Source organism: Ochotona curzoniae, unplaced genomic scaffold (genome assembly GCF_017591425.1).
Source record: "Ochotona curzoniae isolate NIBS_2020 unplaced genomic scaffold, NIBS_Ocur_1.0 contig_883, whole genome shotgun sequence".
NCBI lineage: Eukaryota > Metazoa > Chordata > Mammalia > Lagomorpha > Ochotonidae > Ochotona > Ochotona curzoniae.
In genome coordinates this window covers 15872331-15899775 of record NW_024466599.1, presented here as the reverse complement: position 1 = coordinate 15899775, position 27445 = coordinate 15872331, and the positions used below count along the sequence as shown (strand labels likewise).

Here is a 27445-nt window from a genome sequence, read left to right as displayed (position 1 = left end):
GTCCTGGCAGTCACTGGAACTCTCCTGTTCCAGGGCTAGGTCATCTCCAGCAAGCCTGGCAGTGACCTGACATCTGGGCAGCCCAGAGCCTTACAGGTTATAGCAGTGGAGAGAGGACTGAATGAAAGTGCTGAGAGCCCTGCTACATCTATAGGAATGGGTATGGCCTGGCAGTCTTCCTCAGCAACCCCAACCCTACAACTGGCCGGGAAGCCTGCCCATGGCTGTCCCATCCATTGCTTGGGACTTGCACCCCTCACCTGAGTGCAATACCAGCTGGTCCCAGGATGGAGTGGCGTTTGATCAGCTCCTTTTGGGTCACTGGGCTTGTAGTCCCCATTTCTCCTAATAGAGGGAGTTACCTTGTGTCTTTTCCCTCTTTTCCATGGTGGGATCTAATTTTTTAGACATGTCTTTGATTTTTACCTTGTTCTTAATGGTTATGGCTCTCTCTTTAATTTGCCATTTTTGCTTTTTCAAGCACATGCTTCAGTGGCATTCCTTCCACTCCCAGGGCCATACAGCCATCACCACTGTTCTATAGCACGTGCATCACTCCATGCAGAAGTACTAGCCCTCCGGCAACAACTCCCCATCCTGCTCTCCAGCCTTGGTAACCTGAGTGGGCCTGTGTCTGTGAATCACGGCATCTATTTGCATCAAGCACTGCTGTCTGCCTATCTCCTTTAGGTCTTGCTGAAGTGGGTACTCTTGTCTACAGTGTGGAGGAAGGCACACAGAGTCTAGAGAATGCCATGGTCCTGCCTACAGGCAGCCTGGCAGATCAAATTCAGAGATGGGTGTTGAACTCACTTTCTGACCCCCAACCTGGCCTGTTTTGCATCACCCCAAGGAGCCTTATCAAATTGACCTGCCCTCACCATGCCAGGAAGACCATGCTCCACTGGCTGGAGACAAAATGCGCAGCCATACACAAGGACAGCTTCTTTGTTCCTGACCCCAACACTCATCAGTGTCTATCAGTGACACTGTGCTCTTTTCCCTCTCCTAGTACAGCCTTCAAGTCACCCAGGAGTCCTGTGGGCTGAGCCAGAGGGAGCCACCTTTTGAAGCTTGGGGACATCCAAGCTAATGGCCAAGGACAATTTTGAGTCCTTAGATAGATAGATGAAGAGCATACTACAAGGCTTGGCCAACCCAACCATCCTACGCTCAAGCAGAGTCTCTATGACCCTGCGTAGTTCGACTCCCATGGAGAAAAGGTCACCTAATGAGAGAGAAACTGAAGACAACCAGGGCCAGGTGCTTAGCAGATACAGGTCTGGGCCTCATGAGCCCTCTCCCATTTTGCTCCTGATATTTCTGGGGGTTTCAAACTACTGATGAGCAACACTGCTCCTTTGCGGGACCTGTAGCTGTATCTTGCACCCTGGGGAAAGACGTTCATTGAATATTCTCCTAGGTGCTTATTCAACAAATTCTTCAAAAGGTTGTGCTGGGATGGGCCTCTGTCGAGCTGTAAATGCCAGGACTCTGGAGTGAGATTGCCTAATCTTGCTAAGTGATCTTGTGCAAGCAGGGATAAAATGGAACAGAATAGAAACCTCCCAGATTCATCTATGCATCTATAATCAACTAATCTTGGACAAAGTAGTTAAAATCATTATCCAGAGAAAGGACAATCTCTTCAACAAATGTTGTTGGGAAAATTGGATTTCTCATGCAGAAGTTTGAAACAAGACCCCTATTGAACATCCCATACAAAGATCAACGCACAGTAGATCAATGTCTAAACTTAAGATCTGAAACCATCAGATTACTAAAGTGAAAAAATAAGGAAACACTGTAAGACATTAGCCTGGTGAAGGCTGCTTGAAGTACAAGCAATACGAGTGAAAATAGACAAATGGGATGACATCAAGCTAAGAAGCTTCTACATAGCCAAGGAAATGACAAGGAGGTGAAGAGGCAACCAACAGAATGGGAGATGTTTGCAAATTATGCCTCTGATAAAAGCTTAATATGCAGTCTCCATGTGGAGTTCAAAGAACCCAACAACAGAACAAACCATCCAGGGAAGAAAAGGTCAAAGAATGTGGAACAGGCATTTTTCAAAGGATAAAATATCACTGGCCAACAAGACACATGATGAAATGCTCAGAACCACCAGCCTTCAGGGAAATGCAAATAATAACCACAGTGAGTTTCACCATACCCTAAATGGCTACCATCCAAAAAATCAAGAAAGAGCAAATGCTGGTGAGGATACAGAGAAAAAGCTACCCTACTACACTCTAGATGGGAACGCAAATTGGTACAACCATTGTGGAAAACAGTATGGAGCTTCCTCAAAATACTAAAAATAGTTCTTCCACATGACCTAGCTATCCCACTCCTGGGAATATAGTCCAAGGAGACAAAATTAGCATAAAAGAGTTACTTGTATACCCATGTTTATAACAGTTCAATTTATAATTGCTAAGAGATGGAATCAACCTAGATGTCCATCAACTGATGACTGGATAAAGAAAAGTGGTATATATACACTATGGAATACTACTTAGCAACACAAAATAATGAAATCTTGACGTTTGTGACAAAATGAATACAACTGGAGATCACTACATTAAGTGCAATAAGTCAGACCCAGAAAGACAACTATCACACTTTCTATTTTTGGTGGTAGTTAATATACAGAGAGTATAAAAACTCTGTGGCTCTCATGTCACTTGGTAGTTAGAAATACGCTTCGTAGAAGCTTATCATATAAATAACAATATATTCTTTTTCATACCTTAACAAAAAAACAAATGGGAATAACAAGAACTCTTGGGTACTAACAATGTTTTGCCCTTTTTTTGGGAGGTGTTGGTTATGAGTGTGATCAGAGGAAAAAAAAAACCTTAGTTATTCACACTTAGGTACGTTTCTTGATGTATATACTGTACTTGAATAAAGTGATTAAAAAAGTGAGGGTTATAATAATGATCTCAGAGGACTAGAACAAGGCGTATAGAAACGAGTGTTGGTGAAGATCTTAAAAGAGTGTTGCCACAAAGTCATTACATGGGTGTCTCCAACTAAATGAACCAATGCAGGAATTATAGAGACAAGAAGCATCTGGCATCTGGCATCTGGAGACCAGAGGACCATCTGAAGCAGGTTGTGATTTTGTGGCTGCAGACACTTTGTCAGAGATAAGAGGTGATGCAGGGCCCAAGACCAAAGGTCTGATGCTATAAAACCATTTCTGGGTACAGGTCCCCAAGGGCAAACTCACAAGGGCTCCACCTGGGCTTCCCATGTGGGTCCCAGCTTCATCCTCCTCCTCACTATGGGTGCCCACAGAAAACCCTGCTGGGTGGCCGCTTTACCTTATTCTCTGAGCAGGCAGGTGAAGAATGCCAAACTTAACCCAACATTAAGGGTTAAGTCAACACACACACGGACACATTCATTCATTCCATCTGCAAGCACATATGGAGACTTCAGCGTGCTGGTCACCATATGGACAGTGTGTCTATGGTGGTCCCAGCCTAGTAAGGAAACCAGTGAAATTAGGGTAAGTATGACAGAATACAAGTGTGATCAGCATTAGAATAGGGGGACACGTAAAAGGACTAAGAGGGACAAAGAGGAATTAAACGCTAAAACCAATTATTTTTCCTCACCCCAAGATGCAACTGGTGAGATGAACAGGTGTTTTTCTGGGCAGACAAGATAGGGAATGGAAATTCTAGGAAGTAGGAGTGTCACAGGCTAACAGAGCAACATCCCCCATATGAGCACTGGCATCCCATATGGGCACTGGTTCATGGCCCAAGCACTATCACTTTCCATCCAGCTCCCTGTTTGCAAGCAGAAGATGGCCCAAGTCCTTAGGCCCTGCTACCCACATGGGAGACCCAGAAGAAGCTCCAAGCTTCTGGCTTTGGCCTGGCCCAGTGGTAGCCATTGTGACCACTGGAGGAATGAACCAATAGATGGAAAAATGAAGCTTCCAAGGTGTATTCACAGTTTGGACAAGGACACTAAGGCGGTTCAGATGTAACCCCAGTGGTGGCACATGGAACTTTTCCAAGATGTGGTTGGAGGCAGATGAGCATGGCAGTGGATTGATCATCGGCCCCAAGATGGCAGCTCTTCTCTGTGACACTTCCTCCTGGTGGCACCATGCTTGCCGAGTGTAGGGCCAGACTGGCTGGTTGACCGGGGCTAGGGTCCACCTCCTAACCGGAATCCAACCTGCTCTGCAGTGGGCTGACAGTGAGCAAATGATCCAGGCTGAGGGTAGCTTGCCTCCAGTTTATTTCCCCCTCATTATTTCTGGCATCCCAGACAGTTGCCAGTTAACAAATAGGTTGGGTTCTGAAAGTTCATTTGTAATTTGGCTGTTTAGATGGTACAGCACACTTTCCCTGTACAAAAACGATGTTATAAATGGTGAGGAGACACCCAGACTCATTCCTGTAACGCCTGTTTAACCCATAATGTGACTAAAATACTATCCTTTTGCAAAGAAAAAAAATTGTTTAATTGCAGCATGAGTAATTAAATGAAACAGAGAAAACCATTAAAACAGAATAAGAAGTAGATTTATGTTCATCCTGAAGGATGCTGTTTGCATAAAAGCTAATTTAATTTAAGAAGAGGGCTTTCCAAGTGCTTTGGGGGTAACTGCATGAGATCTATCCTATTAGGGAGAAAAAGGCACCAGGCTGTCCGAATCTGCAGGCTACTGAAATCTGTGCTGGGAAACTGGCTCCCCTTTCCCAGTTTCAGCTCATGACAAAGTCTTGCAGGTGGAATGAGTTTTCCCAAGTGGATTCTCACTGGGAGACATGCATGAATCAGAGTCCATGGTCTTCTCAGGGGTGAGGGCTACATCCGGAATCAGCAGGTGAGCATTGATGCTTGTGCACGTGCCGGGGAAGTAGCATCCTACTCGGTCTACTGCTGGGCAGTGACAGGGCCAAGTGTTGGGGCTTTTAGGACTAGGAGCCATGTCCTGGGTCAGTGTGGGTACTCCTTGGTCAAGGTCTCCGGGGACCTGTAAGGTCTCCAGGGATAGTTGGCTAGTCTGCTCCCCCTGAACACAGGGCTTGCTGGCGTGCTTGTTTGGACCTTCCCTAGCCAATGCTTTGTGTAGGGATGCAGGTTACACCAGCATGTGTTAGTCCTGACTGTTCCCTAACAACTCCCTATACTAGGTTACGTGAATAGAGTAGTGGACGAGCCCATCTTTCCTGATCAGAAGCAGGGGCGCCCTGGTCAGAGGCTGGAGTGAAGGACCACGCCTAAGTGCACCCATGGAGAATACCAAGGCAGGTATGCTGCCAGCGTGGCGCCAACTCTTCAATTCTTAGATACCTGTCCCTTTGCCATGTGGCACTGCAGCATCTCCTGTCCAACACAGGTTTATCTTTGTCCATCCCTTCTTTCTGGCAGGGTCACACACTTGCTTTAGCCAACAGGACTGCAGAAAACATGACTCAAGCAGATTAGAAATGCATTTGTACACTGATCTTGCTCTTGAAACCTTGAGATCAAAATGTGAGTGAGCCTGAGCTGGCCAGATGGAAGATGACAGGCCACAAGAGTGGGATGCGGGGGATGGAGTAGGACGGAAATGCCTTGGCCAACATGTGAACAAAACCTGATACCCAGCCACTGGCTAGCCCCTAGCTGACTCCAGACACATGAAAGATCCTGGAGTAGCACTGAGTGCCGATCCATGGAATTGTGTAGGCCCTTGGTTGCTAAGTTTCGGGGGTGATTCTTAGGCAACAAAAACTAATTTGTACACACATCAGGCTCCAGCTGCGGTGTGTCCAGACATCTTTATTTTTGCATCTATTACTGTCTTTCTGTCCGTGGTGCATTTCTGTAATATTTGGAAAAATACACCACTGTCTTTCCTCTTTTTTTTTTTGTCCTTGTAATCATAAGTGTAAGTTTGAGCCCATCAAGCCTACCCTCCTCAAACTGTAGGCTTTGAAATGGGGGCTTTGGAAACCATGACATTTTTCAATTTTGTGCACACTCTGTGGCTGACAGATGGGTTTTAAGCCAATGAAGATACCATCCAAACTGTAACTGCTCCTTAAAGTGCAGGCGAAAGCCATTAGCTCCATACCAGCATGTGCAGGTCGTCTCACAATGCATTATCGGAGCCTGATAATTTATCACAAGGGAAATCACAAAGTCTTGTTCGTGGAGCCAGCAACAGACTCCTGGATAAAATCACGCACAGACTGACAATTCACCACGAGAAGGGCTTGAGTCATCCTCCCCAACCAGCCCACTCAGCAGCCCTGGATTTTTCAACATCAACAGAAGAGGAATGCGGGGGTGGTGGGGCGTGATATGGGCAGAGCCATCCTTCAGTCATTCACACATCCCAGAACCACAGGCCAGGTTCCCAGGAGCCCCATGGACATTTCACATCATCTCCCTTGGAGAAGCATGTCTCCAGAGATGTCAGAGTCCACGGGACGGGCTTGGTTTTAGAAGTGTCCCCCTAGGATGACAAAGGTCCAGCCTGACAGGTTGAAAGGCTCACAAAGGCGGGAGAGTGGCTGCTGGGGACTCTGAGGACACAGCTTTGATCTCAAGGCCCTCTCGGGCCTCCTCGGGCCTCAGGTGCAGGGTGCGCAGTCAGCTTTATTCTCAAGGCTTAGCTTGGAGGGACAATGGGAATGTTGGAACATGAGCGCGTCTGGCGCCTGGTATGGACGGCAGCGAGGATCCTGCAGGCACCCTTCTTTCAGCCACAAAACTGCATTTGATGAAGCCGTCCCTTTTCTGTCTCACCTGTCAAGCAGGTTTTCTGAGAATAATTTAGATTTCACGCAGCAGCAACAGCCGGGCATCTGTGCTTCCCTCTACCCCCTAGATGGGCAGGCAACCATGGGGTTAGGATTCTGCTTCCCAGCAGTCCAGAGAGCCAGATGGGAGAAAATCACATGCTTCTCCATTCCTTGGGGCACCTGTGCCCATCACAAGGGGGTGGGGCCTCTCTTCGGCACCAGCCACCCGGTGTCTGTCTCTCTGTCCCCCATCAAGATATGGACACTTGGAGAGAGCCAATCTCTAACTTTAGCTTTCTGTTTAAGAGGGGATAGTGGGGGCAGGAGGTAGAGTGGTGTTAGGGGTGGGACGAGAGAGAGAGAGTGAGAGAGAGAGAATATCTTTCATTTGTTGGGCTACTCCCCAATGCCCATAGTAGCCAGGCAGGGCTATGTGAGGAACTCCGTCTGAATCTCTTAGATGGGTGGCAGGGTCCCAAACACTGTAGCCACACAGTGCTGCCTCTCAGGGTACACATTAGCAGGAAGCTGGAGCTGGGAACTGGGGTCAGACCCTCAGATGTGGGGCAGGGCGTGGTAGCCAACCATTCGGCTAAGTGCCCATGGTGATAGCTCTGTAATATTGACTTTTGTTGAGTTCTATGGCTTCCCCAGCTACGGGTTCTGTTTTAAACTTTCATCCACAACATTTCCTTGAGGAAGGTGTTATTCCCATGTTACAGACAAAGACACTGAGGCTTGGAGAGCTTCTTAGCTTGTGAGTGGCAGAGCTAGGGTTTGGCCAATCCCAGTTCTGGCTGATCCAAAAGTGCAAAGCTTTCACCAGCTGGGATACTCTGAGTTGATGTCACCTTCAGTTTAAATCTTCCCATGTATCCCACAAGAGACCACTGTGCCCACTTTCTGGCAGGAAACTTGCTGTTTGTCATCAAGCCGGTGGCCGGGAGGATGGAGGACTTATCAGAACAATGCTGTAATCACAGCTGCCATGGACAGTGCAACCTGCCAGTCGGTCCAGATACAGAGAGAACCAGGTGGGCTCTGGTCCTAACTCACCAGTTGGCCCCGGCCAGCTGCTTTTCTCTCCACTGCAGGATGAGGGACTGGATGGTACAGTGGCTTTACTCTTAGGATCTGGGCACTTGGGTTCTTTCGGTCATGGGAACTCATCCAACTGGTTTCTCATTAAAACACACAGGGCATCTTTTGGCCATAGACAAATGAAGACTCAGAAAAAGCAGCTCTGGGCTGAAGGCAACAGTGATGGGGAATTGCTAAGAGGTCACAGGGAGCACAACCAGCCTCTCCCACTCTGGACAGATGGGGCTGTCCTCCACAGGCTTGGTAGATTCAGCACTGACAGTAATTGGGATCAGGCCCATGGGGGCTGGGAGAACAGAGTGGTGACGTGGATGCTGGGGATGCCACCTGCCCTCACTCTTCTCCTTGTTCAGCCAAGGAGGGCTACTAAAATCTGAGAATTAGTCCTTGGTTCTAAAGTTCTCTTTCTCAGGGAGCTGCCCTCATCCAAGCTAGGTATGAGTCCTTCATTGAGGAAGCCAGGCCCTAGGCAGCAAAGCAGCCTTCATCTCGCTCTGGTTAATAGAATAGCCAGCCTGGCCCACCCACCTTCAGCAGAGCAGGGGCTCGGCTCCATGGGCTCAGCCTATGAGGAAAGCCCTGAGCTTGAAGTGTTTTCACCTTCATTCTTGCAATCACCTGGTTTATCAGCTGCACCGACTCACTTTCTATGCGGGGATGTGCAAGTTGCCTCTTCCCCATAGCGCTCCCTTCTTCCACAGCACCCCAAGCCCAAGCCCCAATCTGTCCAACATGACTTCCTTTCCTGTCATCTTGGCAGCAAAAGCTCAGACTTTTCCTCCAGGTGAGGTTAGAAATGAAAACACCTGTTCTCCCAGGGGCTAGAACATGCACCTGCAGGCAGGGACAGCAGTGATGGCGGAGGAGAGGGGACAACACAGCACCTGGGGAGGCCTGACCACTGGCAGGCTCCATTCTGATCCAAGTCCTCATGACTCTAGCAGGCAGGTGTTCCATCTTATAGGTGGTGGTGGGGGGGTGGTCCACAGAGGTCAGGCAACTTGTCCATAGTCATTTAGGTACAAGTGGCTGGTGGAAACTGAAATCCAGGCAAATCTCTCTTCCAAGTCTGGCCTTTTTCCTACTCCACCAAGTCTCTTTTGCTGATTAACTCCAACAGCAGAGATGCTCTCAGCCACATGGTCACACTGTCCAGGCCACAGATTTGTCATGTCCTGGCCAGTGAGCCCACTGAGGGCACGAGCCAGCTCTGAGCTGTCTTGACATAGGGCCACACACAGGCTGGGGGCCATGCCTCGGGGTGGGCAGCAGTGAGACCCAAATCGAATTACCGTGTCCTGGGTGGAGTCAGTGTGGGCTGCTGCTCTCCCAAGTACTCCAGAAAAGCCAGAGTAAAATCAGGCACTTTTGTCTGACCCGACAAACCATTGGCACCTGGCAGGTAGCAGTTGGCTGCAGATGGTCATGGAGGGAAATGGAATTCAGCCCCTGCATGGTCACTCACCAAGAAGCTGATTGTGCTCATAGCCTGAAATTTTCTTCAGCCCCGCCAAAACCCCTATCCCTCGAGTCCCTGTCCTGACTGTTCTTTTCTTTTCCGAGCTTAGTTCTGGTCCTCCTGTGTGGCTATAGTCTGGGGCTTGTCCAGTGGGGCAGGGCAATAACTGAGCCGTTTTGGAGGCAGGTGGACAGGGCAGCCCTGCCAGGGAGCCATTGTTACTGAGCTCCCTGCACCTCCCCTGGCTGGCCGAGCCCCCAGGAGCAGCCCAGCACGTCCTAAAAAGGCATCCGCTTAGGAGAGGAAAGAAGACAGCAAGCGGGTAGCCTGAGCCCAGCACTCCTCTCCCATCCACAGTCTCCAGTCCTCAGCCCCCAGAGCCTGCCATTCTCGGCTGTTCCTGCCAGATGTGGTTGCTGGGCCTGTGGCTGCCTCTGCTGCGCAGAGGTTACCGTGGTGAAGTACCCAGGGTGGAAAGAGAGAGGAATGTGCTGTGCTGGCCTGGGGGGCAGTGTGCCCAAATAATCTTTCACGTCCCCTGCCCGGCATTCCTGCCCTCCGCCCCTCGGTGGGGTGGCAATTTCACAACGGGAGAAGAAAATCAATAAGGCACTGCAGCAAGATGTCAGCACGCCATGTGGTGGTCCACAACAGCTCCATTGTTCCAGCCTGGCCGGGCTCTGGGACCAGCAGCAGTGCTGACAGCGGGTTGGGGGTATGACGGCGACAAAGCGCCCCCCCCGCTCCCGCCGCATGCCCAGAGCACTCCGCCCAGCACTGCAGCCATGCACAATGGCTGGGCTGGAACTTCCCTTGCAACTTTGATGAAAGCTAGCAAAGAGGAGACGCATGCATTTAGACAAACACACACACACACACACACACACACACACACACACACACACACACACAGGGGTGCATGCTCAGGCTGGCCTGGCCAGGGCTTCCCGGGGGGCAGCCCTGAATGGCTGGCATGTGCAGAGGCAGCCCTGGCCAGTAGTGGTGGTGATAGGGCCCATTGAGCGTCCTGCTAAGGCCAGGGGCTGGCCCTCCAGGGCTCAGGTGGTCTGAGGCTCTCGGGGCAGCCCCTTGGAGCCACATCCGGTCATACACCACTTACATCACTCTCACACACTGCCACTTTCCCAGTTGTGCCAAGACCTGGAGTTTTGCTCCTTGGGTTTGTGCTGGTGCCAGACCTGGATCCTTGTGGAGGGGACCTGTGGCCTCGAACCAGCGCTCCCAAGCCTGGGAGCCTCTGTGTCCTCCATGGTGAGGACTGAACTGCCTGTGCCTGTGAGGCTGTGAGGCCCAGAGGAGACCCTCAGCCCTGTGCTCAACGTGGGCAGTGTCTCCCTGCAAAGCCGTCGCTGGTGCCCAGCTCCTGCTCAGGGCTTACCTTGGTGGTGACTGCCGAGGCAGAGCTGGCCACGAGACTGGTGATGGCCTCAGTGCTGCCCGTGGTGCAGGCGGCTGGGGCCGTGGCGGGTGTGGGCAGCCGGGAGGGCACCATGGGCAGCGGGAGGAGACCAGGTCGGGCGCTGAGGCTGCTTGCTGAGCCGCCCCCGGCCCCCGCGGTGACACTGCAGATGCTGGTGGTCCCATGCGTGCCATTGACGCTCCACTCGCGGCGGTCCCAGCCCACACGGTACTCTCTCTCGAAGCGACTGTGGTGCCGGGACATCTCGGTGAGCCGCAGCGGCTTCTCACAGGGGAACAGAGCCCGGACCTGAGGGCACAGAGCAGAACAGGTCGGCTCAGAGACGCAGCTGTGTGGAGGCAGCCACGGGTCCACCTGGCGCCCTGGGCTCTGTGGCAGGCTTCCCCACACCAGCTCCTTCCCCAAGTGTAGTCAGCTTGCGGAGTCTGCGTACTTAGCTCCCCACTTCCTGGGTGAGGAACCAGTGGTGCGTGTGTGCCTGTAGAGCACGGAGCACCAGCGTGGGAGGCAGGATTCGAACCAGGCTAGGGTGAAAAGTCATGCTTTACCAGGGGCAACATGAACCACACAGACAAACACGATTTAGCAATGACTGGGGTTTGAGCTCCTCCCACCCCCAACCCTCCCAATACAAGAAAAGATTCTGTGGAATTCCAGCCACATCTGTAGATGTGTTCATTCATGCTCCAGGCCTTCTGTGTCAAGCTAATTCCAGTGCCTGTGAGGTGTGAGACAGGGACTGCCTCCATCCACGGCTAGGGGACTTCCAGGGTCAGGCACCTGGCGAAGGGAAGCAGGTAGAATCCCTCAGCCTGGCTCACTGTGCCACTCAAGTGTGCCATGCTCTTGGGAATTGAATTCCCTCTTCCTAGCCACATTCCTAAAATTTACCTGGGAACACTACAGAGCCTGGGTCACCAGGCCCTTTCCACGCAGTTGCCTCATGACACCGTCAGGATTGCCATGGACACCTTGCATCCCACATGTCATCAGGGCCTTTGGACCACTGAGGATGACACTTGGCTCCCATGAGTGGCCTGGTCCCCTGCCCACTGGGAGCCAAGGCTTTCCTCTGTGGGGAAGGGTAGAGACGGCAGAGGCCGGGGAGTAGCAGGGAGCAGCAGGGGCAGGATGCAGCACTGTAGTGGACCCTGTGGACAGGACCCTGGGGCAGCATGCCCACAGCTCACACACAACTGAGCTTTCTTTGTCCCTTTTATCCTCCAACCACATCCAGGCTGGGCTGCAAGGGTCGCTACTGCCTTCCCCGCAACCCTCCTAGTCCAGCTCAGCCCTGACGGGGCTCAGGCATTGCTGGCCACTTCAGTGTGAACAGCACCTCAAACAGCTGGTCGCACTGCACTCCTGCATGTCCACCCTGGCAGGCACCCACCCTTGGCAGCCAGTGTGGTTGGCTGCTGTGCTCTCTACCAGGTGCACAGAGCAGACCTGAGTCCAACCTGCAGCCTGGGCTAAGCCTGCTGCTCACCTGAGGCACCACTGACCACTACCTCTGCAGGTGGATGTGGTGGGGGATATGGAAGAATGGAAAGTGGGGTCAGCATTTATTTCATCACGATGCTCCCTGGTTTGTAGGGTCACATTCTTTTTTTTTTCCCCAACATACATGTTCAACACTACATGGTTTTTTAAAAAATCAATTCCTCCTTTGATCACGCTACAAACTTTCTCAGCCAAGGTCACTGAGCACTGTCTGAAGCCAGTTTTGAGTGGCCACTCCCCCAGGCTCACTCTATAGCCATGCCTGGGCAGCTCCTGCCCTGGTCCCTACATGGGGATGTGTTTGTGTGTGTGTCCCCAAGGTATGAGCCACCTGCTCTGAAACCCCATGTGACAGTCACTGTCGCTGTCCTGCAGCGATGGACTTGGTGCACGGAGCCGATAATAACACGCGTGGACTCTGACTGATGGTCAAAAGCCAAAGTTTATTAGGGGCATCAGACTTTATACACTGAAAGTCCGTATGGGGTGGGGGAGGAAGTATCCAGCTCATAAACAAAACCATCAACTGTTTTCTTCGCACTCTAGATTGGAATTCCTTTTGTCTTGTATATCGCGCTAGGTGTTCTCATTTACATGCTGTTTACTCGACCCGTAGGAACTATCTCCCAACAGGTATACAAAAGGTAGCCATTTGGTTGTTTTCATGCAAATACTGCCCAATGAACTGCAATCCTGTGCTGCTGGCCTTCCAGGGACACAATGTCCTCCTACAAGTCACCTCTTGGCTTCCTGATTCCCCACATATGTGTGGTGGAGTTTGCTCTTTCTAGACCTTATGTCATGGTTTCTGGAGCTCCTAGTGCTCTCCCAGTCTCCTTCCCAGTGGCCCCTTGTAGACTCCCTGCTCCAGGCTGGGGGCTCGTTGAGGTCATATTTCTTCCTCTTATTCCTTCATTTTCTCTGGATGAGTGCTACCTCCTCTCTGATGGCTCCCAGGGCTACACTGCCAAGTCTCTTTTGCCCTAAGCACGGCCCCCACCACCCTCCAGCCAGCCAGCGTCTCACCTCAGGACCCAAATGCCACATGTCCCACATGAACTCATGATACATTTGCCCAATGCTATCATCACACATTCATTCTCTCAGGGAAAGCCACCCCAGCTCTCCACCCCTCTTCCCTCATTGGGGTCTTGGATGCCCCCTCCTCAGTGACTATCTGTTTCCCCTCTGAATCTAGAGCTGTTGGGCAGGGAAGATAGAAATTAGCCTAGGAGTACAAACACCAGCAGAGGAACGTACCAGGTAGCAGCCTTGGACGCAGCCTAGCACGTTAGACTATGAAGTCCTGCCCACACCCCCCATAGCTCTATAGTTGGTTCCCACCTTCTCCCCAGGAAATGTACCCTAAGAGAATCCCCTCTGTCTGGGGCTATGTCTGATGACATCGAGTAACAAAACCTTGGAAGGAATTTTACCAGCATCTCACCAAGGAAAGTGTTTGTCCAGGAGAAGAGGTGGAACCCATACCTTGATGAAGCCCAGTCTGAATGCAGACTGAGCATGCTCAGAATCGTCCAGAGAGACCCGCACCTGTTCTCATGGAGGGACGACCCCATTAAACCTTGCTTACTGCTACATCTCGTGTCTGAGAATACCCTTTCCTCCAGCCATCTCCGTTCAGAATTACTTCCTTTCTTTACTTCCCCCTGGCAGGCTGTTCAGCTTATCTCCTAGCCCTAGTCTTGCCCTTCCCATCCACTCTGCACCGAGTCCCCTGGGCTTCCACATGCGATCGGGATGCTTTACTTTGCTGCTTGCAGAATAAGGTCCTTTCTCGGGTGGGTGGCCTAGCAAGCACTTGGGCGCCTGGGCAGCCTCACTCTCCCAGCACCCACCTAGGAGCTGTGTGGCTGTCCCTGACATCTCCCAGTTCCTAACGGCCTCATGTCTCCTCTTTCCACGTGGCGTCCAAGCCCACACTGCTCCTCAGTCATGTATGGGGTGGGACCCTGCCACTGGTGGAGGTCTGGCTTCTGTCAGCCCAGGTACTGTCCTTGGCCCTCACTCCAGCCTTCAGGCCTCCAGCTCCCAGCTGTGTGCACAGCTGTGATGCTTCCTGCATCTGGAGAACAGGATCCAGGTCCTTCTGATTGCCAGAGCATCTGTCTGGCATAGACCAGTGTTTAGTACTTATACACTGAACGCGCACACCAACAAACGCTTAGTCCCCCACCTCACTTCTTCCATCAATAAATACTTTCAGGAGGACAAACACTGCGTGAAGGGAGGCCCTGCTACTCTTTGCTCTTATGGGAGGCAATTCCACAGAGGCACTGGAGCGAAGAAAGGCCCCGCCTTCCCTGTCCATCAGGCCGGGGAGCCTGCTGGGATAACTCACAGAGCAGAATCTGCACTGGAGGGCCTGCTACCCCAGGGCTTAGGCGCTACTCTGCCAAGACTCACACACCCAGGCAGGGCTCCTGCTGATTTCCCTCGCTCTCCTAGGTTGGATCCTAGCTGTGACAGTGACCATGCTACCTTTACACATGGGGCACCAGGTACAACAAGTGCAGCCACCACTGCAGTTAGGTTGGGAGCATGCATCTGGGGCCAGCCAGTGAGAATGAGAGTGTGTGTGTGTTTGAGTGTAGTGAGAGGCCACTTTCAGACCTCACCCTTTGGTCCTCAACCCCTGTGGTGGCTACTTTGGGGCTCTGTGCCCTAGACAGTACAGCTCCTAGGAAATAAAGCTGCCCACCTGGGTTATGAATATTGTGTGAAGCAATGAGATTCCACTTGGTACCGATTCCAGCCTGGCCAGGCCTGCCTGACATCCTCCCCCCAGCCTTTCCGTTCCTGCCAAACATGGCAAATACATTTTGCCAAAGAAACCACCTCCACCCTGCTGGTGAGGATGGAGGGAGGCTCTGCCGGAGACTGGCAACCCCCATGCCCCTGATGTGTGCCGAGGGGAGGTAACTGCTGGGTCACACTGCACTTTCGCTTACCCACAGTGCCACGCATGACAGCAAAGCCTGGGCCCTGGCAGCCTGCACCCCCTGCTGGCCCCACTCTGCAACCCATGTCTTCCTGTCTCCTCAGAATGCCAATGAGGGGGCAGGGGCTCAGGGCAGCCGGGGCCGCACAGTCTGGTGGCAGCCTTGTTTAAGAGACTGCAAACAAAGGTCAGCTGTTCGCATGCCAGCATCTGAGTCTGACTATGTTCCTCAGCTTAATTTCCCCATACAAAAAGTGAAAGAAATGTGTTTACCCTGAGGGGGAGGGCAGGGTGCCAGCTCCAGGGGTGGCTCCTTGCATGTTTCCTATTGGGTACCGAACCAGCATGTCACAGCTGTCCAGTGTGTGTGTGTGTGTGTGTGTGTGTGTACAGGCACAAGGGGTGTAGAAGGAGGCCCTGAATGTATCTTTTGGCCAAGTAGTTACAAAGTATATAGCACTGCTTTCTTGTCAAGGTGGGTACCCTATCCAGGCAGAGCCTGGCATGAGGTCTTTCCCATGGAGAGAGGTCAGTCAGAGCAGAGGGGTGTGTATATACAGGGGGTGCCCACAGGACACAGGACTCACAGCAGGTAGAGTAGCTGGCTCTGGCATCCAAAAACATGGCTGAGGCCCAGGGCAGGGGGTTAAAGTTGGACGGCCATTTTACTGCAAAGCTTGGCTGTGGCTTCAGATCCGAGTGGGGAGAACCCTGTTTGGTACTTGCCTGAAGGCTCACCCGGGCACAGAGCCTGCCAGGCAGCACTGGGGTGCCCTCCCCAGTCCCTCCGTGATTGTGCGTGCTCATCCTCATGGTAGCTGATGTGGCATCCAGATTGCCAGTTGGGTTGAGCGATGCTGGAGCCTGGGCCCCGTTCATAGCTTGGCGGGGGGCAGGCTCAGGGCTTCTGCTCTCCCAATTCCTGCCCTCTCCCTCGTCCTTCAGGGAGCAGCAGCAGGAAGAGGAGGAGCTGCTTTTAGAGCTGGAGTACATACAAGCTGTGGGGGTGAACCCATCCCTGAATACACTCCTAACTGGCCGAAGGGCCCCTACTTCCGGTGCTTTGTCATCAACCCCCAGTTCAGAGCCACACCCAGGTGCACACAGGCACATCCCCCAGACAAAGAACCCTCCATGTCCCTACATGCTGCAGTGAGGACACAGGGGACTACTGGGCTCTGGGGAGAGCCACAGCTGGGATGCTAACTCCTAAACGAGGTGGAGAACACTGCAAGGTGCCACCGGGCCAGTCTGCTGTGTGTATCAACATCCTGGTCCCAGTGGGCCAGGCCTTTCCCTTCCACCACTGCACTTTGGGAAAGGGCCAAGGCCACCTCCCTGCTGCTTGCCTGCTCTGAGGGATGGGGTGCTGGCTCCTCAGGTGGCTCCCCAGAACTGTCCTCAGCTCCTTCCCCAAGCATCACTCAGCGCCTATGCCTAGGACCCTCAGCACCCTGCCACTCTCTTTCCTCTTGGTCCCTGGTGCCCAGAGAAAACACAGCCTGCACCTTGGCTTTCTTGGGGCTTGATGCAGCCTTCGGAAAGGAGCAAGCAGCCCCCTGTTCAGAGCATGTGCCTGGAATGGGATCCAATAATGCAGGTGCAATCTGTGTGCTTCTGCATTTTTAAGATGGTCACTAGGTTGCCTCTAGCTGACAATCCCTGCTTTGGAGTCAAAGAAAAGTCACCTGGCATGGCTGAGCTCCACTCTGTTGGCGGGACGTTGGTAAGCTGGGCTCCATAAAGCCAGTGTGGATTTGAAGATCATGTCAGGCTTTGGAACTGCTCTTCCCGCCTCCTCCAGCCCGGACTCCTTCAAGCCCAGTGCTCCAGACAGATGCAGAGCGTTGGCAGTCCCTGGTGGTCGGGTATCTCTCTGGCCTGCAGCTTGGGTTGGCCATAGAGTTGTGGAATTTGAGGGTCTCTGTGTCCAGAGGGCCTCTTCCCCATGGTGTGTGTGATGCAACCACACCTAGCTTGGCTCATGAAACAACTCCTAGGCCCATCCTTCTTCCCACTCTGTAGGCTCATGGTCCTTGGGGGACCCTCTGGGACTGGACACAGACCTGAGTGGGAACCTACAAACCTAAGTTCAAGCCTTGGTCTCTGTGGGCTATTGGAAACCTCCCTGGACCTCGGTTTATTCATCTGGAAAATGGGATGAATTTTCTCATGTGGCTGATATGGCTGTCACTTGGCCTGATCACAGTTGGTGGTGGGACCAGACTGGCCTGCAGCTTTGGGGTCCCCAGAAGCTGGGCAGGTTCCTGGGCTGAAGCAAAAGGATACTGCAGCTCTGAAGCCATGTGTGTGTCCTGCAGTCTGCAAACACACATGGCCCGTGCACAAGGCCACTGGGGTGCTGCAGGAGGTCTACCTTGGGAGTCAGAAGATCTTCCTTGGCCAAATACCCACGAGGTAGGTAGGGAACCTTGTACTTTAAACTCGAGGGCCTGTGGTAAAGGATGGGTCTCTCTGCAGCTCAGAGGGGCTAGCACGACCCCAGGGCCCAGGCCAAGGGAGAACCGGGACTCCCGGGGTCTGAGGATGGCTGTACAAGGGGAGCCAGCAGACCCCTGACTCAGCCCTGGAGCTCAGACCACGCCTCTCCAGACTCCACCAGTTGGTGGTGAGCTTCCATCTCCCAAGCACTTGCTGGCTACCAGACCAGTAGCCTGGTCACGCAGATTTTTTTCCTCTAGGAAATCCATGAATAATTCATGAGTAAGTAATTAGGAGTTGCTGTGCGACACCAAGTGTTTGTGTTGTCTACGCTGGGCTGGGGCCGACGGGGCAGGGTCTGGGAGCCCACGGCACCTAGACAGGCCGCCATGCCCAGTCGAGTGCGCGGGCAGAGTGGCGGCAGGCTGCATCTGGCAACACGCTGTGTGTGCTGGATGCTGGCGGTGGCACTTGCATATTAACATGCACCGTGTGTGCCCACGGCACGCAGGCTCACAGGTGGCTAACGACCCTCACTTCGTTGCTATCATTAAGAGCCGCTGGAGGAGTGGGCGGCCGGCTGTGCCGGGCCTCAGAGGCGTGATGAATCCGCAGGAAGGCCGGGGCGCCCGCGCTGCCTCCAGACAGGGAGTGAGGCGGCTGGCTGAGGAATGAGCCTCTCAGCCTGTCCGGCCCGATTGGAAAATGTGTGATGGCCTCATCTGGGGGGAGATGTGTTGCCAAGTGGATTGGAACAGCCTGTGCCCATCTTGATTATTTCAGCTTCCCTCTCTGCATCTCTTAGCCTCTCTTCTGGAACAAAATCCTCCACTGCAGCCAGAACACCATCTTGGCAAATGCAACTCAAAGGAACTGTTCAGGAGCTCCTGGAGAAGCTGCTTGGCCATGACATGGCATGGCTCTGAGCGGGAGCTGAGGATGCTCCCGGGCAGTGCCCCTGACTGCCTCCTGGGGCTGGGACACCCCACTGCCCAGGGACCCCAGCTGCCTTGAGTTCTCGCTAGCTCAGAAGACTCCCATCTGGTTTTCCTTGGGCAGCTTGCTCTGCCCAGAGCTCATGGAGGCTGGACTTCCCAGGCCTCTGTTCCAGTGATGGATAGTGTGGTCCCTGCCCCATTAGAGTTCTTGCCCTGTGCTTGGAGACAGGACCAGCTTTTTGCCCTGAGCTTCCTCCACCTTGGCTCACAGAGCCCAGGGCTGGGCACCCTGGGGTAGAGCTCAGGCAGTACTTGCTGGACCACAGCAACCAGCTCTTCCCAGAAGGGAGCACTTGGAGCCCTCTGCTGCGGGAGCCAGGGTCTGTGGCTGGTTGGAGGAGGGGTCCAGCTGCACTGACCCAGCCCCGAAAGAGATGCCCCCATCCATTTCTGCCTGCCACTAGTCCTGGTCCTGCACCTGGTCAGAAAGATTTCTCGGGGAGGAGGTGGGAGAATCCAGTACCACTAAGTGCACAGGAAACGTGTCTGTGACGGGACACATCCCCGGGGCCTCCCTGTGCCGGAGCCATTAAACCTCCCACACACCCCAGGCCAAGGGCATCTTCTCCCTGGGCCTTCTATAGGACAAGCAACCTAGGGGTGGTTCCATTGTTAGTTTCTTTTGGGAAAGCAGCGAGGCCCCAGGCGAGCTTAATATTTTGCTTGCTGTCGCGTTTTGCCTCTACTCTGCAACCCCTCCTCTTCACCTTGCCTGGCCCAGCCACCAACTGACACCATCATCCTGGGCAACACTCCAGTCATCACCAGCTACCTCCCATGAGGCCACACCCATTCAGTAAGGGCCAGCATGGAGACCGTGGGGCCCAGGCTCCCCCACCTCCTTCCTCAGGCTGGTGTGGTGTAGCCCAGCCCTGCTGCTCAGCAGCCAGAAGGTTCCCCGGCAGGGACTGCTGCAGGCTATGTGGCAACCAGCCACATGGCTTCCCTCATGGCCTCCAGGCGGGCACAGGACAAATCGGATTAGAAGCCAGAGCTGTGCCCTCTGTCCTTTGCGTTCAGGCCTGGGGCCTCAGGTGGCAACTGTGTCTAGGATCATTGCCTCCATGGTCCCCAGAAAGCAGGCTGGGGACAGGGTGGGGTGCTGCTCTCCAGCAACAGCTGGACCTGTGTGAATTCTCCAGGCTTGGCCTGGACAGAGCTTTGAGAGGATGGAACCCAGCACCCTGGGTGCTGCCGGATTCTGGGGAGTGAGAAGGGGGAATGAGCCAGCCAGTCCAGGGTCATTCCAGCTGCAGTATGGCATCACAGGGCCACGCCGCTAGTATTCATAAGGTTCTCCTTGATTTGTGACACTGCGTTGTGGAGAGACAACAGACACGCACGAAGCTGCTCATATTTAATGTGAAACACTTGAGGTCCGTGTAGCTAAGCAGAGCCATCATTACCAGCCCCTCCACAAAGCGTATGCATCACCATCGCCTCCACTTGCCCCCTGCCTCCTTTTGTAGAAAGAGTGCTTAAGTGGGCCATGGGAGGAGGTGTTGCCAGACAAAAGGGACAACATTTCAGTTACTAAAAATAATACCTGGAGATGTCATGCAGCATTCAGTGTCACATGACATCCTGTGTGATCTCAGGGGACACCCTGAAGGTGCTGGGAAAGCCACCTCCTCGTCATTAGCTTGGTAGCATCCCATGGGGTACAGGTGGGGAAACATGGACCTATGGCATTTTACACCAAGGATGACAGCAACCAGAGGTCTCTCTCCTGAGTGTGTGTGTGTGTGTGGAGGGGTGGGGGCAGCACTGGCACCCCCAGGTGCTGGTTAGCAATGCAGACTCTCGGGTCTTGCCCAGCACCACCGAGTCAGCACCTGCGCCTTGCACAGGTGGAAGTCTGAGCCACAGCAGCCTGAGATCCAGGCATGATGAGGTCCAGGGGCCCTGGACTCGGCCTTCTGATTCTCTGGATGGCCTTGGGAGCCAGATGTATTTTTGGGGAAAAGCCATATTCCATAATTACAGGGCTTAATGCATGACCTAAAAAGACAAATGTTCAAAATGCTTTTCTGATGATAGGTTTCAGGAAAAACGCCACTGATTCCTTTTCTGGACCCAATTTCTTCCGCAAAAAGCAATCTTCTGGCTTTAGAAAGGCGGTATCTAGTGTCCGTTTCAGAGTAACAATATTAAGAGCCCAAGCATCTCATCGCCCTCCGTCCCAGCATGCTCCTTCCCCCTGAGAAACCCTGCCTGCAGGTTGTGGAGTAGTGATACATACATGCACATCCAAGTCTCTCTGTGTGTACATATATACACATATGTATTTTCACCTTTCTTTCTTAAAGCACACATGACTCAAAGACTTTTCTCCTGGGACTAATTGACAAGGCAATTGTGCTCTTGCTCCTGGTGTAAATCATTCTAATGGTGATAATGAAAAAGATATGGGAAATGACAGTTGGCAACATAATCACAACATAAACTGAGCCAGAAGAGGAGGCACAAATGAAGAGCTCATGAGCACTGGGATTGGTGCAGGCTCGGGGGGCTACTGCAGGTTGGGGTGCCTCAGGGGGGCTGAGAAGTTAGCCAGAGGCATCCTCCACATCAGGCTCTCTCCCGGCCTCCCCTCCTTCTTCATTCTTGTGGTTCCCGTGGAAGCAATGAGACCCAGAGCCCACTCTCCAGGATCCTGCCCACTCCCAGTTCCCCCTCTTCTCCAACTGGGCCTCCTACTCGCTGATTCGGGGCCGCCTCTCGGGCACGCCTCATTATCCTGCATCTCATAGGACTGACTAATTCAACGAGCTCTCTCGTCGAAGGAAATGGTGTCCGTCAGTGACCCAAGCTGATGAATGAGTCCTACTTGCTGCCCGCAGCCAGACCTGGCGGCGAGGGTGGCAAAGAGGAAAGATGGATGTGCTCTCTATTTGGCTGCCAAAAATGCCCTTGCAATTTGCTTTCTTTCAGACAAGAGTCTATTCAGAAGTCTATTTGGAAACATTAGGGAGCAGCCGTTACAGTGCCGGCTGAGCAGGGGCTGCCTGGGATGGGTTAGGAGATGAAGTTTAGCCACAGAGGCTCGACTGCTCTTGCATGGCACCTGATCACTAGTGTCTGGCATGAGGGCTATGGACACTGAAATCCCTGTGGAACCCACAGCCACTTCCACGCCCGCAGGGTGTGTGCCCAGTCCCGCCCCTCACCCCCGGAAGTGCTCCATCCCTGGGAGGACCCTGCATATCCACAGAAAGTAGCCAACGAGCCCACGTCCCACGAGGCTGATCTGTGGGTCTTCTTGCCCACAATGCTCCATGGCTGATATATGTTCTGTCTTTTCCTCGGCAAATCAGCTCCAGTTCCCTGGTGACCTCTTTCCCATCATGCCTGACTCAGGGTAAGATACTGGGGGGTGAGTGAGAAGATGAGGGGTGGGATTCTGTCTCCGCGGCAGGCAGGGAGGGGACACAGGCGGGGAGGGCAGCTGAGGGCTTCCCTGTGTCCTGGGCTCTCCCCTGCCCCACCCATAGGCTTTCACCTTGGCCTTGGATGTGGAGACCCACACTGCTCTCTAGGGTTTTCTCCAGGACAGCAGCCAGTCCCAGAGGAAGAGCAGCCAGGGTCACTTTGTGGGAGACTTGTTGCCCCTCTCTGCTTTATGTTGGGGCTGCTAGCTTCTCTTCACATACTTGCCTCACATCTCCACTGTCTTCATTCTACATGCATGCTTTTAATTTAATTACACACACACACACACACACACACACACACACACACAAGCACCAGGCCGGAGCAGAGGACAGCCTGTTGCGAGGTTGTGTGTTTTGTCACCACCCAAGCATGCAAACGAGGCAGTCTCTGTTGACAGGTTCACATCTCCAGTGTGGGGCTGGCTGTTTGAACAGCTTGTGTGCAGTAATTGAAACATAGATTTTTGTTGCCTTTCTGTTTATTTTTAGATTAACCAAGCAGGGATACTTGGCTTCCAGGCTGCCACTTCCACCCCCGGCCGGCAGCCTGGGACCACTGGCGCCGTGCATGGTGGTGACAAAGAGTCCCATTTTTCTCCCTGGGGTCTTCCCCTCTTGGTTTGTAATGCTTGTGACACTGGGTAGGGGTGCCCTTCGTGGAGATTTACCAACCCAAGGCAGGGAGGCAGATGGATGCTGGCGCCAACTTCTCAGAAGACCTCTCTGTACCCACCCAGTGGGCTTCCCACAGCAGCTCTACATAGCTGGAAGAGCAGGGGTCAGCACTCCCCTTCCACAGTAGTGGTAACCAGGCCATGGAACTCAGGGTGGAAAGGAAAGAACCTTCCAGGGCAGAGGGCTCCTACTGAGAAGGCACACCTCAGATGAGTTCCTCAGGGCCAGCCTTCTATATTGGCTGCTCTGAAAATATTCCCATAGTATCACCTGGGTGGGCAGGTTATGCAGATGATGAGTGGCAGCCCCCAAATTTCAGTGGCTGGCACCCCTGCATCCTTATGCTATGCTGCCCTCGGCTGCTATACAACAGGAGACCCACGCTGCCCAAGTGGCCATCGCCTGGGCTCTGGGGGTCACGGCAACAGGGAGGCAGGGGCCTTGGGCAGTCACAGGTGGGCATGAATGAAGGTTTACACCTGACACAAGGAGGCTACCAAGGCAAGTGGGCTGGGAAGCGTAACCCAGGAGAAATGACACGGAAGGGTGAGGGTGTTCGTGTGGGTGTTCATATGTGTTTGCAGGTGTGCACATGTGTGTCTGCAGGATCTCTGAGCTAGCCTGAATTCTTTCTCTTGCTCTGCGGTATCCTGAAATCCAGTCATCTCAATGTCCAGGGCTGGCAGCCCTGTGTATGTTTTGGGGCCTCCGCCTCCCTTTGCTGAGTAGAGCCGCCCTGAGGGATGCGTGTGAGTGAAGAGAGTGTGGCAGTGCCTGACTTTGTGCTACCTCTTCCTGGAAGCCCCACTGTACCACCCTGACTTCAGCCATAGTTGTTCTTGGGTGCATGCAGGCTACCACACTGCTCTCCTCTCATTATAGACCCTATATATGGTTGAAACTGGCTAACTTTAATGGGGGTATTCAAAAATCTCCTTTCCCTGTAAGTTCCCTTCAATCACCTCTTTGGACCCACACAGCCTTTCTGGGGTCCACTTTGGGTACCACCTCTACTTAGATGGCCATGGCTGTCACTATGGCAACATTGCCACCATGCCTCCTTTTGTGTCAGGGGATGTGACACTTCCCTGGGCCACTCACGCTTTGTACCCTACACACTCCACATGCCTCAGCTCTCTCAGCCTCCATCAGAGACCTTTGTGGATGCTGCATTTTGCACGCAGGGCATGGGTGGGTTCCAGTGACTTGAAAGATGTCCGTCACAGGGCCAGGTTCTGCATGGAGCAGGCATGAGGTGATGGTGGGGCAGGATGGGTACCAACACTGCCTCCAAGGGCTACGCTTTTCTCATGGCTGTGGGTCATCTCATGTGGGCTGGAGCTGGGGGCTGGGGGTGTGGACAGAGGGCAGGGCATCCTGAACCTGTGTAGCTCCGTTTCCATGTAGGGGTATTGGATCCCTTTCACACTCAGCGTGGGGGACACCACTTGAAACCCCAAGCCCACAGCGACCATCCTGTTTAACATCCTATAATAAAATTTGTCACTTCTTTCACAGTTTATTCCCATTTCTTTCAGGAAGCATTTTTGATCACTCTAGGTTATTCCCCATGGTCTCAACCCCTTGGTACCACAGGTTCCATGGTGCCAATTACATACTCAGTTCTGATGGTACACAATTTTGATTACCCCCTCCAGGGTCCCGAGTAAAAGTCTGGGTATCCACATTGGCCATGTCCCCAGCCTGCTGCCACATCCTGGCTGCGTGGAGCTCAGCCCCAAGCTCCCCCAAGGGCAAGGCAGTGGGCAAGGGAGAAGACAGTTGAGGACGACAGGGACCAGGGCCCCTGAATGCATTGCTGGAGAGCAGCCTGCAGGCCAGTTCTTGGTGGCAATATTCCTGGGATAGGGTTGGTCATCTGTCCCAGGCTAAGCTATACCCAGGATACAGGCCTAAGCAGTCCATTTACAAAGGATGGGCCCAACAGCAGGTGGACAGAGCAAGGCTCATTGCTCAGTAGCTGGGGCTCAACAGAGGATCCTGCAGGCATCTGGACATGGATGGACAGGGAGGAGGGCAACCAGACAAAGCCATGGTCCCTGCCTGAGTTTGGGAAGAGGGCTCTCTGGTGCCAGATGCCAGCCTGGCACCAAGGGGCTGGACTTCTGGGGTTGGATTACAAGAAGTTCAGCATTCCTCATGCCAAGGAAGAGGACCAGCCTGGTGTCCACTGCACTGTGAAAGTAACCCATTTCCAGGGGCCCAGGTTTCCCATAGGAATGCCTCGTGGATTTTACTATGACATCAGAGACCCAGGTGCTTGTCTGGGCCCAAGACTATGTCGACTTCACTTCCACAAACCCTTTTCTGGTGTTGGCCCACTGACCTGGGGGCTCCTCTTTGCCATACTGAGTCTACCTCACCCAGTTGCAAGGCGTGGCGATGATGAATGAACAAATGAATGAATGAATGCATGCTGCAATTCCTCATTGGCAACAGGGGCTCGGCAGGGAGCAGTCTGTCCCACTCTTCGCCTCCACCCTCAGCCTTGTGGCCATGTCTGCGATGCAGTTCCCTCCAGGAAAGTGACTTAGGCAGCCATTTATTAAAATACAACCATGGCTGAGGAGGCCTTTGGGCAGTGGAAATAACAATAGCTTTGAAGCTGTAGCCGCCGCCAAAGCGACGAGGCAGGCTTGCGGGTACTCTCTGACTTTTCCTCTTTTCCCACATCTGGCAGTGCTAATCAAACGCTGCAGCGCATGGCCACTCAGAAAGAAGTTACCTCCAGGGTGAGGGACGTACGTGGGATTTCTTGCCTTGCTCTGCTGTTTGCATAATGCCTCAGGAGGGAACAAGCACAGTCTCTGTGGGTCCAGCAGCACCAGGGCCTTGTGATGGAAGGGCAGCTGTCCGGTGCACTGAACCTTCACCGGTGGCCTGGGGAGGCAGAGGCCACGGGCACATTCTGGGTTATATCCTTTTTTCTTAGGAAGCACATCTGAATGCTACTTGCCAATCCCTTTGTGAATCTGCCTGGGGCTCTGTACCCGGGTTTTGCCAGGGTATGCAGAATGTGGGTGCAAGTAACTTGGGCCCCAAGGCATCTTCCTTTCCCTGCTCACTGCCAAGGAGGACCAGGTGGCAGGGACACACCACACAGGGAACTTTGGCTGATGGAACAGAACAGCTTCCCACTGCCCCCTATCCCTCAACTGAGAGCTGAGAAAGGAATAAGAAAAAGGACCAGGTCACCAAAATCTGTACCCCAATGGAACTCCTTGGATGAGGAAATGGAGGCTCAGAGAGCTAACAGTGACTTGCCCAAGGTCCCAAAGGTTCTGGTTCCAACAAAGCAGAGATGCTGAGCATTCACACGACCTGGTTCCTCCCTTGAGTGTACCCAGCAAAAGGCCTCGCCAGCTGTTCCCTGTCCATTCTCCAAGTTCAAATTCCCGAGGCTGAGCAACTTGTCATTATCAGTCTAGGCAGGCTCCTTGAGGATTCAGGCAGGGGATGGTAGCTGAAGGAATGGTCCAGCCCTGCCTGTATTCTGGGGAGGCAGGACGCTGGCATCCCAGGGACTGTCTCCTTCCAAATGCCCAAGCAGCCCCGAGGACGGCACATGATTTGCAGGAAAGGTCAGCTCCTGAAAGCAGGAGACTCAGCAAAGCCCCAAATAGCCAACTGCCGAGAGCCAGCTGCCCCCAATACCACGCACCTGCCCTACAGAATGGCAAAAGGGGCAGAGAGGGAGGGAGGAGGGGGCAAAGGAGACGGGAAGGAAGGAAGAGAGAGGGAGGGAGTGAGAGAAAAGAGAGGCGCACAGCCTTTCCCAGCAGACCCGATTATGGCCAATGGGATAATCCCCTGGCAGACTGCACCCTCTTATGCACAGAAGCCTCCCCGAGCGTCCAATCTTCCAGTCGGGCAGGTCTAATGGGACTGAAATAAGTCCTCTAAATGTCTAGTTCATTTGTGTTCCTTAATAAACACAGACACAGAGAAAGATGCAATTAAAGCGAGGACGGGGAAAAGGACTAACCAGGGAAGGAAATACGATTGCCAAGTTCTGGGAGGCTATTTCAGACGAGAGATTACAGGGATGGAAATGAAAGCAAAACAAAAGAAAACACTGCCACCGCCCTGGTCGTCCCACTGAGCCCTTTAGACTTCTTAACGCGGCTACCCAAGGCCACTGCCGCTGGGATGACGACAGCAACTCAACAACAGGCAGCCCACGCCCCAATCCCTCCCAGGAGTGCTAATTACTGCTCAGGATTAATTTTTTTTCGCTCGAGAGACAGTCCCAGCAGCCACCCGGCCATGGCCACTGCCAGAAACAAGAGCTTCTGGATGGAAGACACACCTACTGTTCCCCAGGATCTGGACCTGCAGCCAAAATCCACAAATCCTCTTGCACAAGAAGCCACCGGCCTGCTGCTGTCCGCCGGGAGCACCAATTATGTGGATTCTCTGGCTTGAATTGTGTGTGTATATGTGTGTGTGTGTGTGTGTGTGTGTGTGTGTGTGTGTGTGTGTGTGTGTGTTTCTTTGAAAATACGTTTCCAATTGCAAGGGGCTTGAAAAAGAATGGGGAGCGGACTGTGTCTGAGCCTGGGGAGCCAGCGAGAGCTGCTGCCACAGATGCCAGCATTGCCCTGTGCTGGCTCCTGTCTTGCCATCCAGCTAGGACCAAGGG

The 27445-nt window shown here is 53.1% G+C and overlaps 1 protein-coding gene across 1 annotated transcript in view; it reads right to left on the bottom strand.

The window, feature by feature from the left end:
* KLHL29 (kelch like family member 29) overlaps positions 1–27445 on the bottom strand; it is a 250149-nt gene that overhangs the window by 93771 nt on the left and 128933 nt on the right. The window contains exon 3 of the mRNA XM_040993941.1: positions 10730–11059. Within this exon, the coding sequence (XP_040849875.1) occupies positions 10730–11014 (285 nt within the window). The 5' untranslated portion in view covers positions 11015–11059. The remainder of the gene's footprint in view (positions 1–10729; positions 11060–27445) is intronic.